The 21,030-nt window shown below is 55.0% G+C and overlaps 1 protein-coding gene and 1 long non-coding RNA gene across 2 annotated transcripts in view; one reads left to right on the forward strand and one right to left on the reverse strand.

Moving 5' to 3' along the window:
- On the forward strand, positions 1-2,634 carry LOC125126325 (uncharacterized). The gene is made up of 3 exons (XR_007134598.1): positions 1-73; positions 1,501-1,640; positions 2,572-2,634. It is a non-coding gene; the product is annotated as an uncharacterized LOC125126325 (long non-coding RNA).
- SEPTIN8 (septin 8) overlaps positions 1,463-21,030 on the reverse strand; it is a 27,349-nt gene continuing 7,781 nt past the window's right edge. The window contains 10 exon segments of the mRNA XM_047778602.1: positions 1,463-2,769; positions 2,771-2,785; positions 12,405-12,595; positions 12,693-12,825; positions 13,036-13,204; positions 13,399-13,495; positions 14,061-14,222; positions 15,236-15,422; positions 15,774-15,969; positions 17,468-17,588. Coding sequence (XP_047634558.1) covers positions 2,622-2,769; positions 2,771-2,785; positions 12,405-12,595; positions 12,693-12,825; positions 13,036-13,204; positions 13,399-13,495; positions 14,061-14,222; positions 15,236-15,422; positions 15,774-15,969; positions 17,468-17,588 — 1,419 coding nt within the window. The 3' untranslated portion in view covers positions 1,463-2,621.

A 21,030-nucleotide genomic window follows, 5' to 3' on the forward strand; every position in this document is an offset into this window, starting at 1 on the left:
AAGAAGGCGTTTATTCCATTGTGTCACAATTACTTCCCTGAGACTTGCTGCCAAAGTTAATGAAGAAGAGGAGGTATGGGTCCCTGGAAGTTCATTCCAAGCTACTTTTGAGGGATATGGGTGTATAACACTGGAAGTTTCCTGTAGGGTCTGTGCCCTTGGGAAAAGTTTTCCATTCTGGAAAAGTCATTACCCTTCCAAGATCTCAACTGTCCCTTCCTTAGGCTTGTCAGATGCTGGGACCCCACAAATGGGGAATTAGAAGAGCCGAATTCTCCTGGTCCAGCAAACCCAGAGGGCTTACCTCCTGGCAGATTTATCTTGCCTCGTGGGTTGATGCAGGATGCCACTTCCCACTTAGCAGAAGAAAAAGGCCATATGGCCAAAGCATATGGCCAAATGGCCACTCCCAGACACTACACCTAAGAAAGCTGCTTAAGGACTTGGCTGTGTCCCTGGTTTTTAGGGACTATGGGACCATTCTCCCAGAAGGCCAGGAGGGCCATGTGCAGTGGGTGGAGAAGAAGCCCCCAGAAAGGCTTCACCTTGCTTGAACTTCTGTTTCACTGTGGCTTCTGTTCAGGAGAGAATCCTGAACTTTCTGAGGCCTCTGTCTCTCCCTCCCTCCAACTTCTCCTCCTTTGGGGATATGGAACCCCTGCTATTTCTACAAGGCCTCACCCTGAGATTGGCTGATCTCAGGGTCTAAGCAGGCAGAAAGAGTCTCCTGTGTGTCCAGTTCCAAATCTTTGGGAAAAAAAAATTTAAATCCTGTTTGTTAGACTATAATGTAAGCCTCCCCCCAAGATGTTTTGTCCAACTAAAAATCAAGTAAATAACCTTTATAAAAGAAACTGTTCCTAGAGGTTGTAGTAAGATTTTGTTATTTAAAAAAAAAAAAAGTAGAGGGACCAAGTCTTTCATGCACTTGGTACTTGAATGTTTATTCACAGACAAACTTTTGTAGTATATGTGGAAAAAATTCAGTTTTTCTGGGACTGACCTGCCTTCAATGAAGGCAGAAGGAATGTGTTTGTACCTATGGTGTTGCCAAAACCCATGCGAGGTTTTATCAGCATCTCTTTCTCATAGAGAGAAAGGCATACCCTCTATGACAGGAATTACGGTAGGGCTGGAGATGGGAGAATGGGTTGAGGCCCACAGCTGGAAAGCTTTGAGTGGGTTCTGCAGCTGAATGGGGGAGACAGCACAGCCCCAGCCTGCAAGGCCACCTTCGGGTATGAGCTGGACTGCAGTTTGGGGATCAAGACCTGTTGGCAGCAGGCGGCCATGTGGTAGTCACTACACATTGTCCCAACGACCTAGGGACTTGACAGACAGCCAAGATCTGGTTTGGTTTTTCTTCTGGAAGCATTTTTCTGTGGTGGGTCACTGGCAGACCACTCTCCTAGGGTCATGGATGCCCAATCCCAAGGAAAGGAAAACAAAAGCTACCACGACATGGTGTAGGGCTTTGGCCTCTTTATTTTCTTTTTACAGTTAATTCCGCGCGTAAAAGACTTCATAAAGCACTATGGCTCTGGCTACTCCCCCAAATGAGCTGCTGAGGATGGAGCTGGCTATTCTGAACAACTGCACTGGGATCTCTACACTGGGAACCGCTGGACTTCTTGACCATAGTAAGTATGAGGAGTTTCCCTGGACTCGTCGTGCCTTTGGAAGAGCTGTTCACAACACAGGACGGCAAAGCACACGTCCTTGCACATGCAGCACAGTGAGGTCACCCACAGGGCTCACAACACACGGACAAGTGACATTGTATCTTCAATCCAACAGAGTTCTGCCAGACTCCCACTTCTAAAGACATGAACTTTACAAAGATATTTAGACGGCACTATTAGAGTGAGTTTCTCTTTTAAATACACACTGCAAAAATATGTAACTTTCCATTCTATGAATACTGTACATAAAAATCTGTCTGCTTTTGCTACACTTTACACACATTCATTTAGCTGTCTTTATGCACCTACCCACAATCCTTACTGAGGCTTTAGACCATATTGATCCGGCACTTAAAAAAATGTCATATAGTTTTGTGTTTGTTTTAGTTGGAGGATGATGGTCGTCCTTAAGGATATGATTCCGTTAGTAAGGCAAAATTACGCAATGTGGAAACGTCATGGGGTTTTGGTCTGTTATGAAGCATGAAGATTAAATCACTAAGGACTGTAGCATTTTGAAAACCCGCCACTGTTGCCAAGTTGCAGAGTTTCTTCTCCTGTTCAGCAGATACAAGTAACTTTTCTGTGACCTTAATCTTGAATGGACTGTTTCTCTGTTCCAGAATTGAAACACTGTCAGGCGGGGTACTTGAGGCTCCTAATGACCCTGCTGCAAAGCAGACTGTCTTTTCCTCTCCCAGGTTGAAGCTGAACTTGGCCACAGAGTGGGTATTAAGCCTCAAGCCCCTGCGGGGCCATGAATGGGAATGAAAGGGGTTGGGCAACATTTGATGTTCCCTGATGGAAATTTAAATTGTTTGCACTTTGGGTCCTTGGTATCTGAAAAGTATGGGCTCTCTGACCTAATCTTAAAAACCACCGTCTCCAGTTCCACACCCTGGTGGTCCTGGGCTGGCCCCACGTGAAGGAGCTGCTGCCTCAGAGGAATCCTTCCCTCCACGTCGCGTCCCTGACCAGGCAGCTGCAGCACTGTATGGCGGGCCACCAGCTGCTGCAGTTCAAGGGCTCCACACTGGCCTTGGTCATCATCACCTTAGAGCTGGAGAGGCTCATGCCCGACTGCTGCTCCTATCTCTGATCTGCTAAAGAAAGCACAGGTAGACATGGACTTGGCCCCAGACCAGGCTCTCAGTTCTGCCCCTTGAGCTGAGGCACTCTGCCCCCCGAAGGGTACCCGTGGCCCTTCTCGACCCGTGTGGGCTTCAGAAGATGCTCTGGCCATGAGGACTCTGAACACGCATGGCATTCCCTCTGGACCTGAGTATGGGACCCATTCCTTCAGCAGACCAATTAGACAGGGAGAGACGCTTTGTCCCAGCAGCAGCCCCTGTAGCCAAGAGCATTCAGGGACCTGCCCGGCTCAGTGGGATGCAACACTGAACTTAATATTGGGGAGTGTAAATTTCAGACACCCCCCCCCCCCCGCTATATGGTCCCAGGCACTGGGCTTCCATGAGGCAGGCACTGGGAGGCAGAACTGCTTAGGATGGACAGGGTTAAGATGGAATGTGTTAGACGAAGGACAGTTTTAGGGAGGTGGAAGATGGGTGTCCCTGAGATGGTGGAGTTTAGGTTCTTAAGTTGGGTGGTTGGACTTTCCTGAAATTGCTCCATGCTGCCAAGTTGGCACTCAGTTGCTCATTCTTTAGAAGGTAAAAGGGTTCTGCCTCAAGAATGACCACTCTGTTTTAATTACAGGTTGGCATTAGGCAGTGGAACCGCTGCAAAGAACTTGTAAAGCAGCAGCTGATACGTGTGTAGTCACCTTCCTGCACAGACAACGTTCTGTTTCACCTGCCAGCCCCTGTGCCCCTACCCCCGTGCCCTTGAGAGCATAATGGCAATCCCTCCTTGCATGGACTCCTCATATTCGTGGCTTTATGGATCCTATAACAAAGGAAGAAGGCCCTGAAAGAGGAACTGAGAAAATGTTCCTGAATCTTGAGAAAAAAAAAATAAGGGGGCAAAAAAGATGGGTCTGGGTCCTTAAGGGAAAGGGAGTCTGACAGATTGAACCCCTGCCTCCCTTGCCACTCTGGGCCCCAGAGAGAAGGAATAAATGCTCCTGCTGCAGTGCGGTTTTGCTCCTTTCTCCAGCAAGAGCTGTATCAGGGCTGGAATATGAGGCCAGAGGTAGGCTCTGCGGAGGGCCAGAGCGAGCCCTGGTACTGACAGACACATTCTAGCTGCTCCACCTGCCAGGGCTGGCCAGGGCCTTCCAGTTTCCTAGGCTTATCTCATGAACATGTGCAGCGCTTCGGGTCCCAGCACCCTGCCCGCCCCTGCAAAAATGGGACAGTCTCTCCAGATCCCTGGACCTGGCCATGATTTAAGTCTTTTGTTCTAAGGACGTGATGATCAAGCAGGCTTTGTTTATGTACAGAAGGTAACTTGATGAAGCTTTAGGCAAATCTCTTTTTACTCCTAAGCAAAGGAGTCTATTAGCTTAACGAGGGGAATTTTTGAGTTAAAGAATGACACTTCCAGTTACCCTTAAGCTGGGAAGGCACAACTCCCAGACGCTGTTGAGGTGAGCAGGTTCGGAGGCTGAGCCTGCCCCCGGCCCTGCGCTGCCAGGAGGAGGAGAGGACTCGCAAGGCTGTGAGGACTCGCAAGCTGCCCTCGGATGCTGTGACACTGCAGAGCCTTCTCTAGGCAGGGGCATCCAGTTGACAGAGATACCTGCTGGGGCTGTGTCGGTAGTGCTGGGGATATCACAGACTGAGCCACACACGTAGAGGTGTTCTGTGAGGTCCCTCCATGGAAGTTTTTTTGGGTAAATGTGCTAAGCCATAGGGCGTGTGATTTGCTACGAGGTTCAAAATAGTCAAGGACCAGAGACAGATGATAATAGTGTCTGTACGGTAGTCAGTTCACATCTCTACCATCTGCTGAGACATAGCTACCTGCTGGGGCTTTTGGTAAAATACACTTTGATTCCTTTCAACCCCGTCTGAGTCTTATTTCACATGGATACCATGCATGTGGACTTTATGATAGAGTCAAACACACTTGAAATTCCATCTCCCGGGTCCTATCAGGAACCGTCCTCTAGTCCCACCCGGAGCAAGACACTGGTGGCAGCAGGCTGCTTGTGGCCACAGCTCCCTCTGCCCCCCTCCTCCCACTGTGAGGGGGCACTGTCGTTGGTGGTGGCTTGTCCTACAGGCCCACGCCAGCTCAGGCTGTCCCTGACATCAGGACACTGCTGACAGGTACCCAGAACCCTTAACCCAGTAGCTCTGGATGTAAAGCTGCATCCCTGGAGGTAAACCAGCTCTCAATCCCTTGGAGACAGAAGGTAGAGCTGTGAGCCACAGTCCTGGGGTAAGGGACCGCCTTGCTGCTTCATCTTTCTGTAAATAACCTTCCCCTTCTTTGGGGAGGCAAACTTCCGTATTGCCCAAGTACCACTCGTGAGGTGGTGGTTGTTGTTTTGAGTTTCTGTGCTGTCCAAGCTTGCCTGGGGGTCCCAGGTCCCATCCTAACTCTCCTCTAACACTTTTTTTTCCCCAAGGGTAGGAACTCAGATCAGAGATTGGGGGGGGGGTCACTGTGGTGGCAGAAATAAGGACACACTCCATCCTCCTACAGGGGCTAGGGGCTGGTGAAGGGCTGTGGCTGCAGAAAAATGGAGATGGGAGAGGGCTCAGAGGCGGAAGGGCTAAGAGAAGAACAGGGTAGATGAGCATCACAGACCTGTCTGAAACTTTTCAGATATTTCCTCCCCCATTGTGTGAGCCAAGTTTTATAATGTTGTTTCTTCCCGCGGTGTGGCCCTACTGCCCCTGGCTTCCTGGAGAGTCTGTCCTTCAAAGCTTAGAGAAGACTTTGCATCTCTGTCACCTGCCTCCCCATGGGGAGAGTTGTGCCATACCTTCTCCAGGGCTGCCTGCATGCCCTTCTTCCAGCTGGGCTGTCAACGTCCCCACCTTGGTCCCCTAGCTCCTCACTTGGGTCTTGCCAGAGATAAGCCTAGTGTCCAAAAGAAAAAGCTCCCCAACAGGTGGGCCCAGGAGATTGCCATCGCTTCCTTCAACCACCAGTCTGCCCTTCCTCAACCACAGATTCGTCTCCTTGCCAGGGCACCCCGTGTCTACATAACCATCTCAAGGCCACCCTCCCACACTGTCAAACTGCATGCTTTAATATTGGCCACATTTCCCCTGTTCCTCCATCATTCCATCAGGTTGCCAAGGAACAGCCATAGCTCAGAAATTAAGGGTGCAAGATACCAATATTCAAACCCCAAATCCTCCCAGCTAAGAGCTGTATGACCTTGGGTCATTGCTCGACCTCTCTGTGTCTTACCGCTAAGATGGCGAAAATGATACCTAATCATACGATTATGGTGAAGATTAGAGGAATTAATATATGCAAGGCACCTGAGAGTCATGACTGGCAGACAGGAAGAACTCAAAGGTTGGCTGTTCCATGTCAAGCCTCCACAAGGATGTAAACTCTTCAAGGGCAGGGTCTGCCTTTCCTCATGTGCTACCTGACAGTCACCTGGTAAAGATGCATTGGCCACAGGCTGCCTCTTCTCAGTCGTAACTATCTTTCCTCCACTGCCAACCTATTCAAGAGCCTTTCACAGATGCCCATGGCAGGATTCATTATTAAAACATACCTCCTACAGAGGCTGATCAACTCCACAAAGTTCACAGATAAGACAAGCTGCGTTTTAAACGGGATGCCGTAGCGGATTAATAGGCTAGGAAACATTAAATCAGAAAAGCCACTGCCCAAAAAAAGACACCACAAAAACTCAAAATAAATGCAAAATTTAATGGAAAAAAATGAGTACAAAGTGAATGGAAGGGAACAAAAACAGTCAATGAATGAAGGAGTAAATGAATTAACCAGTGAGGCAGTTTTAGAAAAGCATGTTAACGTAACAGAGTAGCAAGCCACACTTCCCTCCGGCCTCTTATCCAGTTATCTGAGCCCCACTTCACAGGGAACCCACACGAACATACATGAACACATATGCGGCCGGTCTGCACAAGTACAGACCACCTAGACTCAGGTTCCCCATAACTCGGGCGACCGCACATCCCAGGGTGCCTGAGACAGTTACGGCTTATGCCTGTTGACCTGGCATAATAATTAAGAGCATCTCCTTTCACTCGCAAAGTCTCAGTTTGGGCAGTAAATTATATGGTGATTCTACCCCAAACCAACTTGGTTCATGAAAGACATGATAGTAAAGGCCAGCATCATCCCACTGACAACCCTAACAATACCAACAGACACCACTGTGACAGCAAAGGAGGGGCGGGCAGGCCCCGCAACAAAGGCCCCATTCCATGGGGGCAGCTCGGTAAATAACAGCAAGTTTCAAGCTTGCCGTGTGCACCAAGGATTAATTTGGTCTCAGCTAAAACGACAAAATTCCAAACACAAAGAGCATGGAAGAAAAGTGCAGCGGGGCCCGCCAAAGCCAGTGGGACCTGGGAGGCAGCTCAGACCTCAGAAAACGTCACAATGGCAGGTCTCCCCCAAGATGCCGGGAAGCCTTGGGCCCACAGACAGGTAACCAGCCCCACCTCTGGCCTCCAAGGTATGCCTGGGGGTGGCCCGCAGGCAGCGGTGGGCGGATGGCAGAATCTACCTGCTCCGAGAGTCCCCAGATTGGCCCACGAACCAGGAATCTTCATTTCTTATGTAATCGAGGACCCCGCTGGGTCGCTGGGCCTCATCTTGAGAAATACACTAGCTGATAGAGGCGATCTTAAAGGTCATACTCCCACCAACTAAATACATTTTCAGACACATAATGGCCCTAAAGTTAAGCTGCTTGCAGTCCACATCTGCCTCAGATAGGCTGATGTGTCTTTCTGGATACCCACACGGAAGCATCAGTCCTCCGTTACAAGCAGAGGTGGATTCACTATGACACGAACGAAGCTTAAGTTTCAAGGCCCCTTCTAAAGCCTTGTACCGACCTTATATTCGTATCCCTTTTTTTTGTTGTTGTTCTTTGGGGGGGGTATGTTTTGGAAGAAGGCTTCTCAAAGAGTTCAAGCTTCCAGCCCCTCTAAATCTGTATCCACCTCTGGTAAGGGCAGAATCCTTGGAGCCAGTGATAAAACGTGAGCGTCACTAAAACCTGCCCTCCTGGTGAGGAGAAAAAGGCCTGCTTTTCCTGGCCGTACCTCGGTGGATACACACAACTCACCCTCCACCCTTCTCTGCATGGCAGCGGGGAGCCAGGACCTAGTCCTGGACATCAGCAAAGCAGGAAGCCAAGGCACAAAGAGGGAAGCCACGGTGGGAGGAAAGAAGGAGGACACAAAAAACAAACTGCCGATCCGACCATACATGAGCGCGGCTTCCTAAGGCTTCCAACTCAGGAGGGCACTAGACTGTGAGCTCCTTGAGGCTACAGCTGCGTGTCACTCTGGGGAGCCTGTGCCCAGCTCAGTGCTTCACCAGCATTCAGTGAAATCCTCCCTTTAGCCATGCATTTCTCGCATCCCGTGTTATCAGAGCGTATTTTCAACCCTGACAGTCTCAGTGGCTTGCAAACCAACAGGAACAGAGGAGCATGTGTGGACCTGGGATGGGCTCCCTAAGAGGGCAGCTAAAAGGGAAAAGCTCCTCTGCAGGCAGTTTTTTTCTCACATTGTTCACGAACATCAGACACCTTCGTCTCTTCGTCCTGTGACTCCGCCAGGAAAAAGCAAACAATGACCTGGAAAAAAGAAACCTTCTCCCTCTGAGCACGCTTTGCATTCGGAATCTGCAGGGTTGGGGTGGGAGTCTTAGCAGGAGTCACACACTGAACACACACACGTGGGGCTGGTCCCTGTTTACACGTGGCGCCTCTGGGGCACACGGACAACGGCTGCGGGCTGCTGTTCCATTTACATTCACAGTGAAAACATGGGCTGTGGTCTGGTGCGTGACCCGCTTCCATCCGTAAAGAAATTCCAAACACTGTCATGACAGGATGTTTATTACCCACCTCTCCCTGTATTGTATAGGGATACTTTATACATCAGGAAGGCTGAGATGTTTTTAGTTTTTAAAAATCAGGGTATCTGTGTTACTTATGAAAATAATGGGAGAGGGTATTATTTGTCTTGATGCTGGTGCCGAAATAAAAAATTTAGAAGTGCTTTAAAAGTTATTATTATCATTAGGCTCTAGGTTAGAAAAATTAAAACGAAGGGGAATCGGGCGGATCTGCAGCATTGATACCGGCCTCGCCTAGGGCACTGCGCGAGTTGCCATCTTGACGCTGAACAACTAGGCCGAGCATCGCCGGCGGGGGCCTTCGCTGGAGCGGCACAAAACTGCTCCATCAAGGGATAGTGACACTGTAAATGGAAGACCAGCCACTGGCTCTGAAAAAAATAAACCTCATCAGTTTGGGATTCCAGCATTCATGGCTTTGACGAATTTGCATAGAGAGGGTGGCCCCTCCCCAAGGCCCGGGCAGCCTCGGTCGGGGGGGGACAGGGCTGGGGGACAAAGCAGGGCTGTAAACACTGGAGTCTGTACCGGCTCCCAGTCCGTCCTCACACCAAGTTATGGGAGAAGGGTCACAAGGTGTAACTCAAGCAACTTAACACATGAAAGTCTAAAGTCCGCTCTTGACATGTAAGTCTGTGCGTGCGTTAACTGAAAAATAAAAATAAAACAAACAGAACAGAAACAGACACATTAAAAGATACGCCGACGACCAAATCAAACAGAAGCAAAAGACAGCAAGGTGGACACTGGGAAAGGACAGTCAGTTTGGCATTTGGGACGAGCAAAGCAGAGAACTCGCTTCGGTTTATGGCATCCCAGGCTGAGCGTCCAGATCCGACTAGGAGGTAATTTTACAAAAAGGGATTAAGGTTTGACGAATAAGTACAATCGGTCAAAGCCATTCAAGTAAACGGGCGTCCCCAAAGGCCCCTCTAAATGCACTCCTGACTCACCCCGGTGCCCTGACCAGGCCGGGGGAAGGGTGCTCCCAGCCACCCCATCTACCCCGCTCCTGGCCTCCCCGAGGCCTGCACAGGAGGAGAGGGCCCTCTCCCAGAGGCCAAACTGACTGAAGCTTTCTGGAATGTCCCGCCAACAGAAAAGACCTGTTTCCAGGCTCAGGTCACATGAAAAAAGCCTGGAAACCTGACACCAGTGATGAGCCCCACCCTGAGTTGTGCCAGTGCCCTTGAACCCGGCCGACCCCACCCCACTGACCTTACACCCTAACCCAGCCACAGGTCCTCGTCCTCAGTTTTCTAGGGGTTTTTGCTTTTTTTTTTTCCCTCTCTTTAGGGCCATGCCCACGGCATCTGGAGATTCCCAGGCTAGGGGTTGAATCGGAGCCACAGCTATTGGCCTACAGCACAGCCACAGCAGCGCCAGATCCCAGTCACATCTGTGACCTACATCACAGCTTATGGCAACGCCGGATCCTTAACCCACTGACTGAGGCCAGGGATCGAACCTGCGTCCTCGTGGATGCCAGTCAGATTCCTTCCCACTGAGCCACAACGGGAACTCTATTGTCTTCAGTTTTTGAGAGGTTTCTCCACATCTCACTTCCTAGGGGACTCTGCCTTTTTTTTTTTTTTTTTTTTCTTTTTAACCGAGATGGCCTGGGCTAACCTGGCAGGAACAGGGCAAAGTCTCTTGGGGTGCCAGCACCTGGGCCACAAACTGGCATACTCCTTCCAGGAGAAACCAGATTTCTTAGCTGCTAGCTTGAAATCCACACAGGTTCCAATTCACAGAGCTGGACATGGGACCAGGGCTAGAAGCAAAGGCAAAGCTGAAGGGAAACTAATACAGCTGAGGGGAGTGTGGGGCCGGGGTCCTCCCTGAGGACAGGCAGGGGCTTATCTGCCCCAGCAGTGCCAGCAGGGGGATTGGGAGTCAGCAGGATGGGGAAACTATAGCAAGAAGGAAGCCTCTCTGTCCCAAAGCAGAAAACAGGCCTGAAGACTGAGAACTAGCCTCTAGTTCCTAAATGCCTGGCTTTGTCCTCCCGGCCTCCCCCGAGGGAGAAGCCCTTTAACTTTCTTTTCCTTCGATGTGTCTGTGCCTCTGTGCAGGTGTGTCCTGGGAACTGTGTATATTGGTAGCCGTGCATCTGAGTCTCTGTGTGTGATGCGGCAGGAGAGACTAAGACAGCGTACCTGTGTCACGCATGTGCGTGTGTTAGGGAACGTGATGCTGGGGGGCAGGGGAGGGCTAACGCCACAAGCAGCATCCCAGGGCCACAGCTAGCTATGCACTGCATGGCTCTAACCACAACGCTCCACTGCCACCAAGGAAAGAAGGGCCTGGACATACACATTCTCGAACATTCCAGGAGGAAATGAGATTCCAAGAGGATAAGACTGAGGGCCGAGATGGATACGCCTGCTTAGTTTTTGAGGTAGGCAAGAGAAGGAAGTTACTGACACAGGCCAGGAGCAGGGAGAAGCAGGAATGGACGAGATCCCCAAGGGGGGACGGGGTGTGGGACGCTGAATGAAGTGAGGTGGGAGAGGAAGCCAGGGCACCCGGACGCCAGCTCTGAGTGTGGAAACGGGCCATGAAAAACGCTGAGGAGGAGGGACTTAGGGCGGCCCCCACCTGGCCAGGAGGCTGCCAGGCCTCCTGGAGGCTGGGAAAGGCCTCCTCTCATCCCCTACCCCTCTCTCTCCTCCCCGTCAACTCCTGACTCCCAGAAGAACAACTCCAGCCTCTCCTCAAGGGGCAGCCCCTCTGCCCAGCAGGACTCAGGGAGCCCCTACCGGGAGCTGTGGCCCTTCCCTCAGCAGGCCGTGATCACAGTGTCCAGGGGGTCAGGCCTGGCTGGGCTCCACTGTCCTCAGTCAGCACCTGCCTGTCCACATGGGGACCACGTCCACAGCCTCAGGACGGAGGGGCGGCACCACGGCCGCCCAAGGAGAACCCACAGGGGCTTTGGGATTCTGTCCAGAAATGCTGCCATGCCGAGGCCCTGACCCTCTCCCGGCCTGAGAGACGTTCCCCAGGAGCCTACACCCTCTCAGGGGCCACTCCCTGCCTGGGCGGCCGGCCTCCTCCACCCAGCTCTTGAGGGGCTGCAGGAGAAAGAGAGTGAGAGAGAGAGAGAGAGTAATGGGCTGTGGGATGGGGGAGGGAGAGGGGCCACTCATGCACCAAGACAAGGGTGGGCGCCCGCGCTTGATTGAGGTCTTGGTCCATGAAGGCCACCAGAGAAAGAAAACGAAAGATGAGTGAGAATGAGGTGAGAGAGCAGGGCAAAGGAGAGAGCAAAGGGGTGAACCGGTGAGAGGGAGGGAGACAGAGGGGGCGATGAGAACGAACAAACCACAGGGGGCGAGAACGAGAGAGAGAGAGAGAGAGAGAGAGAGAGAGAGAGAGAGAGAGAGAGAGAGAGAGAGAGAGAGAGAGAGAGAGAGAAGAGAGAGAGAGACAGACGAGAGACAGACGAGAGAGAGAGAGAGAGAGAGAGAGAGAGAGAGAGAGAGAGACGAGAGAGGGGGTGGGGACGAGAGAGGGGGTGAGAACGAGAGATGAAAGGGGGTGAGAACGAGAGAGGAGAGGGGATGAGAACAGGAGAGGGGGTGAGAACAATAGAGGGGGTGCGAACGAGAGATGAGGGGAGTGAGAACGTGAGAATGAAAGGGAGCGAGATGAGAGCTGAGAAGGGGCGAGAAGGAGCGGGAGTGGGAGGGAGCCCAGGGCCAGGAGCCCACCACCTACTTCTTCTTGTCCTTGTCCTTCCTCAGAGGCTGCTGCGAGGTGGCGTGCAGGGCCTGGGACTGCAGGGCCTCCACTGCAGCCTTCCTGCGGTTGAAGGCACTGGTCTCCTCCTCCAGTTCGCGGCGCTTCTCCTCCACTTTGCGCTTTTCCTCCTGGTGGACCCGCTTGAGGTGCTCAAACTTCTCGTGGAGCTGCGAGCAGAAGGAGCAGAGGCCGGGCTTCGCGTGGGCCCGGAAGGAGCCCCGGGACCCCCCCTGGCCTCGCCACAACCCCCAGCCCGGCACCCACCTCTCTCTCCTTCTCCTTCAACTCCAGCTCCGTCTCCTTCACTTTGTTGACAAACATCTGCCTCATCTCTTCCTCCTTCCTCTGCAGCTCACTCAGGAACTCCTTCCTCTTGGCCTCATACGTCTCCTGGAGGCTGTGGGGACCCGGGAGAAAGAGGCCAAGGGCGGGATTACGGCGGGACCGGGACGGGGTAGGCAGAGCCAGAGAGGCAGAAGCACTTGGGCACGCTGGGGCCAGGGGGAAGGATGCTCGCGTCCCCGGGGCCTCGCTCCCTGGCTCACGAGCCCCCAGAACAGGTGCCCGTGTGGCAAGTCTGGCCGTGGCTGTGGAGACAGGCTGTCACCTGAAGGGCTGGCTGTCACCGTCGCTGTCCTGGAAGCCCAGCTCCTCCAACTTGCAGCGCCGGTAGAGCTCGTAGTGCCGGCTGTGCGTCTGCTCGCGGAGGTCCTCCATGTTCACCCGGATCAGCATCTCCCGGAGCTTCACGAAGTCGCAGTGATTCTCGTTCTCCACTGAAAGCAGAGGGCATGTGGGCATCAGCCGGGCATGCAGGCAGGCGGCGTGGGGAGGACAGCGCAGGACCGCGGCTAGAGTGTCAGAGGCAGACTCCAGAGGGTGGACGGGTGGCAGGCGGTCGCGCGGAGGACGCAGGACAGGGGGCGAGGTTCGGGTCTGGCTGGGGACGCGCTCTCGCCACCACACTCACCCTGCACCACTCCCCACGGGTACTGCCGTGCTCGCACCAGCTTGTTCCCCACCTTCACCTCCTCCGTGCTGCCCACCACAGCAAAGGGCAGGTGTGCCTGCAAGGGGTCCAAGTGCGCATGAGCGCTGAGCTGACTCGGTTGACTGACGGCCCCACCCTCGCTGCCCCTGGGCCCCAGGGGAGTGGGTTGCCCAGACCTGAACAAGACCTGGCCAGATACTCAATTCCTGGCTCTCCTTGGGAGAAGTATCCTGGAACCTCCAAAATAAGGTTCCTCATGTTCTAGGGTGTTGTTTCAGTCTTTGGACTCCCCAGGAGCCCCCGGAAGCTCCCTCGAAGGACCTGTGGGCCTGGCTCTCTTCCAAGTTCCCAAGCCGTGGCATCCTACCTGCTCACTCCGGCAGGTTTCAGATCCCCGCCCTAAGCTTGCCTCGTGGGCAACTTAAACCTAGGGATGCACCAGTACCAGGCTAACACCCGAGTCCTCCCATTCCGGGTCCACAGGGCACAGGACTGGCTGGCTCCCAGATGCCCACCCGACTTTGCTAAAGAGCAAAGGCAGGCATCTAGGGGAACGGGAGTGGCCTGGGGCTCTGCCAGAGATCTGTGCAGGCTCCAAGCCCTCCAGCCCCAGAGCCCTGAGGCCCCGGCTCGACGCTCACATTCATGACTGCGTTGATCTCGGCAACAGCCTCGTCATCAGTGGGAAACTGGTAGATCTGGACCCCATTGCTGACCAGCTCTCCCATGATCTTGATCTTGAACTTGTGGAGCTCACTCTTGGAGATGGTGTCAGCCTTGGCAATGATGGGAATGATGTTCACCTGCCAGGATCGGGGAGAGGAGACAGCAGGCGAGTTACTCCCTAACTGTGGACAGCCCTGCTCAGGCCACAGACTTGGGCAGAGGGGCACGACATCAGAGAGAAGGAGCTGCTCCCAAGGGGAGTCCTGGCCTGAACCCAGCCATCTGGGGCCATTGCGATGGGTTGACACAACTGGCTGCAGGGCTCACAGCCCCGGCTCCCTCAAACCTCCATTCAGCCCAAAATTAGTCCCCTGTGCATGCTCAGCTTTGACCTAGAGTGCTCTGAAGGTCTTAACTAGCATGGAGCCTAACAGGAGCAATGGCAGGAGGCTGAGCTCCCCACAAGCAGGAAGTCAAAGGAAGACCCCAAGATCTCCCAAGCCAAGGTTACCCCATTCTTCCCGGTGAAAATTAACTCTTGTGGAAGGTGACAGGTGACTGTGAAGCTGCACACCCTCCAGGACCCCACGCGGTTCCCACTGTCCCCATGAAACTGCCCTCGTAACACCCACTCCCCCTTCCTACTCCAATTCTGGGCCTTAACTCTCCTCTCTCTGAGGTCCTCAGGAGGACCCCAAGGGGAGCCACGACAGGAAGGACAGGGGACGTGAAGGGGGCAGAGGAACTAGGAATTAAGTGAGATGAGATAAGCAGAGAATTGGGGTGCCCTGGGGAGGGGGTCAGAGGGCTAGAGGGGCCAGGGGACACACAAGGGGGGCGGGGGTAACCCTAGGGTGATGGGGAGGTGGCTACGAGCTAGCAGGCTGAGAATAAGAACCAATTCAGCAGGAAAGAAGGGGCTCAGAGCCAGACGCAGGGGACAGAGCTCTGCAGAAAGAGCCCAGAGCATCGGGGGTTGGTTGGAGGCACAGGGACAGAGAAAATACAGAGAAGACCAAGCCAAGAGGGTTGTCTGCAAGGCCCCAGCCAGCGGAGCCCTGAGGACCACAGCGGAGAGTCGCATGCAGCTGCCTCACCCCACCTCCGCGGAGGACCGGGAGCCCACAGGACCAGCGGGAGGGCACCAGACCTTGCTGTCCAGTTTCTTCATGGTCACCAGATCCAGGGACTTGAGGGAGTGCCCGGTGGGCGTGATGAAGTAGAGGCAGACGTGGATCCTCGTGTCGTGGTAGTCGAAGAGCGAGCGGCGGATCTTCAGCTCCTCCTGCAGGTAGTTTTCAAACTGCGCGTCGATGTAGTCGACGATGGGCCTGTAACTACAGGGAGCTCCGTCACAGGCAGGCAGGCAGGCGGCAGGCGGCGGAGCGGCGGCAGGGCCCCAAGCCAGGCCAGCTGCCCCCCGGCCTTCTCTGAGGAGACGGACAGCGTCTCCCTGGGATCCCTGTCTGGGTGCTGGTGGCTGACCCCTTCTCCTGGTCCCCAAGGGGTCCTCGGGACCTCAGATATTCCCCAAGCGGCGCTCCCTTGGCCCCCATGGAGCACGGGCTGGGCTACCGGTCCAGGGGCAGCGAGGAGCGCGGAGTCCTAGGATGGAGGGTTGGCACCCCACCCGCGCGGGCGGCACCACGGGGAAGAGACCAGGCGGGGCTGCCCTTCCTGCCTCTTGCCTCTCATCCTTGTTGATCTGATCCCCGAAGCCCACGGCATCCACGATGGTCAGCTTGAGCTGCACGTTGCTCTCTTGGAGGTCGTAGGTCTGGGGCCGCAGCCGCACGCACTCCTCGTGGTGACTGGCTTCCTCAGTCTCGAAGGTCGTGTTGAAGAGCGTGTTCATCAGTGTGGACTTGCCGATGCCCGTCTCCCCTGGGGGGCGGGGAGGTCAGAGGCCGGAACAGGGGCCCTCCCTGGTGACTCGCCCGGGCTGGGGAGGGGGGCACTCAGGTACCCTCGGCCTCCATGCAAGAGAGAGGGGCAGGCTCCCCCCTCCATCCCTCACCATCCCCAACCCCAGGAACCATCCCTTCTCAGTGGCCTCAGAAAGAAGAGTCAAAAGGCTGACTCAGGAGTTCCCATTGTGGCTCAGCATTAAGGACCCGACTAGCACCCATGAGGACGCGGGTTCAATCCCTGGCCTCGCTCAGTGGGTTAAGGATCCAGGGCTGCTGTGAGCTGTGGCGTAGGTCGCAGACTCGGCTCGGATCATGCATTGCTGTGGCTGAAGTGTAGGCCAGGGGCTAGAGCTCCGATTCAACTCCTAGCCTGGGAACCTCCCTATGTAGCAGGTGTGGCCCTAAAAAGCAGGAAAAAAATAAAAAGCCTGCCTCAAACATAATATGTGGGTGCGTGGGACACGTGAGCTGTTTCCTCAGGGAGCGGGGAAGGGGCGCGTAGGGTGCAGTGAGATGCCACTAGACACTGGCCTCTGTGGGCCTCAGTGGGACCAACGTGGTCACCAGCTCTGCACACCAGCCCTCTGGGCCCAGGATGGTCATGGGGCCAACAGGGCTGGGGTCTGAAGCCACCAGCAGCTCGGCCTAACTGTCTGGGTGACCCCCAACTCCATGTAGCATTAATTAGGAGCAGGGAGGCTCAGGATAAGCAGATGCCAGGGCTTGGGCATCTGTGGAGGGTCTGGCAGAGCTCTCTCTCCCCTCTGAGAGGCCCAGGCCCTGAGGCACATAGAACCTTCCAGAGCCTCCCTGTTAGGGGCTTTATTTGTTCAGGTGTGTGCCATATGACAGTGTAATGGAGGGAGAGTCTGATTTACCACAGTGTCCGTGACACATAGTAGGAACAGAAATGAATGTTTTTTAAATAAACAAACAAGTGCATCTAAACCACTGTGATAGGAATCCCCGTTGTGGCGCAGCGGAAACGAATCCGACTGGGAACCATGAAGTTGCGGGTTTGATCCCTGGCCTCACTCCGTGGGTTAAGGATCCAGCACTGCCATGAGCTGTGGTATAGATCACAGACTCAATTCAGATCTGGTGTGGCTGTGGCTTCGGTGTAGGCCGGCAGTTACAGCTCTGTTTCGACCCCTAGCCTGGGAACCTCCATAGGCTGCGGGTGCAGCCCTAAAAAGACAAAAGACGAAAAAGGTAAACCACTGTGATAAATATTCTTACTGTACAAAGCACTTTCAGGCACCTAATCGCATTTACTCTTCACAGCAACCCTGAGTCAGGCCCTGGCTCCACCTTGATCCTTGACCCTGACTCCCTCGACCCCGCAAAGTGTCACTCTGCCTGAGAGTCCCCCTTGCAGCTCGACAGGTGGCCAGGGCAGCAGCACCCCATCTCCCAGGAGGCCCTCGTCTGCCCTTTGCCTGAGGCTGCCCCCGGCCGGGCCTGACACTCACCCACACAGAGGATATTGAAGCTGAAGCCCTGAGTGACCGACTTGCTGACCAGCTGGTCAGGGAGGCTGTCAAAGCCCACGTGGCCACCCAGGGAGAGGCTCCGGGGCTCGGGCTCTGCATTCTGCCGAGAGAGGAGAGACAGGGGCAGTGAGCCCACTGGGGAAGAGGGAGGCTAAGCCTGGGTCAACCCCCTGCCCGCCACCACCCTGTCTGAATTCCTGGAAAATCTCAGGACACACCCTGAGGGCACCAGAGCTCCAACTCCAGGCCAAGTATCCACAGAGGGAGCCTCAAGTGAAAAGGCCTTCTCACCCACGGCCCTGCGCCTCCTGGGCTGGTGAGGAACGCCTGGGCCTGAGGTGTCTCCTGGCAGATGGCCCAAACACCTACGGCTGCTACCCCAAGGGCTCACTGCCCTCCTGCCCAGGGGGAGGCCCCACATGATCCCTGGACCTTAAGCCAGGATTTCAAAGAGTTCTGGTCGTGGTGCAGCAGAAACAAATCCGACTAGGAACCATGAGGTTGCAGGTTCGATCCCTGGCCTTGTTCAGTGGGTTAAGGATCTGCCATTGATGTGAGCTGTGGCGTAGGTCATAGACGCAGCTTGGATCTGGCGTGGCTATGGCTGTGGCTGTGGTGTAGGCCGGCAGCTGTAGCTTCTATTAGACTACTAGCCTGGGAACCTCCATATGCTGCAGGTGTGGCCCTAAAAAGGGGAAAAAAAAAAAGATATCAAAAGGCCAAGACTGGAGGGTGTGCATGTTCCTGCAGTCTCCTCCCACTGAAGCAGGACTCAAGCACAGGTAGGTCTGGCCTGACCCGCTGATGCTCACACTGTCTGGGGGCCTCTCCCATTGGGCTGGGTTCAGGGTCCCCCACAGACACCCCTTGCTCGTCACACACCCAAGGGCAGAATGCACACATGGGCCCTGCTAAAGGGGCCGGTACTCACTCGGATTCACCACTAGGTCTCAGGACTCCCAGGCCTCCTCTAGGGACTCCCAGGCTTGGGTTCCTGCCACCCTCCCAGCCCCACCCAAGTCCTAGCTGCTTGAACTGAGATGCCAGATGAGAATGTGGAGGCCTGCCCAGAGAGGCAGGCAGCGGGCGGGAGCGAGCAGGGGCCACTGGGCTGCCCACAGCACTATAAAAAGAACCCGCCAGGACCCGAAGTAGAGGGTCAGGGTCAGGCTCCAATTTGTGGGGATGGACTCTCTGCCTCCCTGGGAATGGGGCTGGAATGTGGTCCTCGGAGAGAAGGTTCCCAGGCTCAGCCGTTCTGGGCTTGGCCCCTCTCAAGGGCAGGTCCCAGTCAGCTCCGTGGAGGGCAGAAACGCGCCTCCTCTGTCCCCGAGCCCCTCTGCCCTGAGTGCCAGCCAGAGCCGGGCAGGTCAGGGCAGTGGGTCTGAGACTCCTGCCATCCAGCCCACAGCTGCAGAGCGGAGGAAACAGGCCTAAGTGAAGACGGTCCCAGGAGCACTGATTGTGACAGTGGCAGCCCTTATGCGATATAGAAATGGGCACAGTGAGCAGAGGGGGCTGAGGACCAGAGAGCAGGGCCCCAGCTCCCTGTCCTCCAGCACAGGGGTCTTCTGAGCATCTGAGCTCCCCCTGACCTCCCTGCAGCCTCAGCCTGAACCCTGCAACCACTCTTTCCTCCCAACCAGAGCTCCTGGCACTCAAACCCAACCCTCTCTTCTTCATCGGTTCTGCCCATCGGCCTCTTCTCCCCACCTTCACTCCCCCACCCCCCGCCAGCTCAGTCACTGCGACCCTACATGGAACACTCCCAAGTGTGCACAGGAGCAGCCGAGACCCTTCGTGGCCCCTCTGGGCAGTGGTACTACTCCCTTGAGCAAGTCAGAGTTACCCCTAACCTGTTCTCTCCAACGACCCTCTTCCCGCGGCGCCTCGGCTCTGAAGAGCTGATCCCTTCTCCCTAGCCCCTGACCCCAGGGGATTACATCACCAACTTCCCAATCAAGCCCGGCCCCCCAAAGGCAGCTTCCCTTCATGGGTGCCCACACCAAAACCAGTAAGTGGATGTGCTGGGCCAGGGCCGAACCCCCCAGCATGGCACTTGGGGCCCCTCACCATCCGAGGCCTTTCTTTTTCACAGGCTCAGTTCCTGCCCCGCTGGTAACCTTGGAACGTACTTCCCAAACTCAGCCCCTTCCCTGAGCTCCAGAGCTCTTGCGACCTCTTCCCTGGCACCTGCTCGAACCTGGCCTCTAAGTGCTTACATTCCAGACCCCTGGCTGGGCTCTGACCCCATGTCCTTACACGGTTAGCTGTCCTTTTTAGAAGCGACGTGATTCTCCAGCCTCCCCCTGAAGGAGGCTGCAGGAGGGCAGGTTTCGCATTCTTCCCACCCTCCCACCACTGTGCCCAACCTGCTAGACAACGCCAGCATTTATAAACAGCCAAACCCGTCTTCGCCGCCACAGCACCAGGGGCAGCTGCCCCCTCACACAGAGCTTCATTATTCAGCCTCTGTTCCACCTGCTCGTGGCAGCAGGGATCAAATGGAGGACAGAACAGTTAGTCTAGAGCTTGCCTCCTTCCAGGCGAGACTGAAAATCTCCAACATGTAAGGCGTGCTGTGCTCGCAGAGAAGACTATGTGTTTATTCATCCTCTTCTTCCAAGGGCGACACCATCAGGATGCAATCCAACGCCCTGTAGTCTGCCGCCAAAACCCACCCCGTCAGCTGTGTCTGGAAGCCACACATGTGCGCATGCGCACGGACACGCTCTGCTGCAGAGTCCTTGCACACAAACAGAGGCCATCCTATTCCTGGGGTGCCCTGCCTCTCTCACTTTGGAGTCCTAGGCTCCAAAGCCTACGAGTGGCCCTCAGGGTCTCACACTGGCCCGCCTACCACACTCAGCAAGCCCTGCCTGCCTTCACTTACGCAGCTGGGCTCACCCTGGAGGAATGTGCAGCGGACAGGCCCTCGTCTCCAAGGGGTTGTCCAGGCTGCACTGTCACTGCAAGGCCCGGAGACCTAGAGCAACTGATGCCTGCTCAGGAGTCGCTGCGGCCACAGGAGTGTCCATATCCAGTGCATGCGTGCACACACACACGTCCACACATGGAAGAATGGACGCTGGTCCTCACAGGAACAGAGTGTTCGTCCCCGGTCTCAGAGGCTGGTCTGACCTCCCGGCTCCACTGAGGTGTGACTCTCACGAACGCCAACCTCCCTGATCCCATATTTGGCATCCACAACATGTGATCCAAGGGGCCCCACTCACTCCGAGGCGCCCGTCCCATGTGTCTCTGCTGACCTGCACAGGGTCCCAGCCCAGGAGGAGTCAGCAGCCTACAAAGCACCACTGGCACGTCTCAGCCACGACAACTCAGAAAGGAACTTCAGGGCTCCCACTGGCTACTGCAATCCGTCGGGCAAGACCTCAGCTCCAACGCCGGGGCCGGGTTCTCATGGTCCTGAGCCAATGAGCATGATCCCACGATGGGTTCAGGCAAAGGCGAGTGACCCAGGGTGAGCCTTCGTGACCATCTTGAACCATGAGGGGAGCCGGTCTAAGACCGAAGCCCGC

This window comes from Phacochoerus africanus, chromosome 4 (genome assembly GCF_016906955.1).
Source record: "Phacochoerus africanus isolate WHEZ1 chromosome 4, ROS_Pafr_v1, whole genome shotgun sequence".
Classification (NCBI taxonomy): Eukaryota; Metazoa; Chordata; class Mammalia; order Artiodactyla; family Suidae; genus Phacochoerus; species Phacochoerus africanus.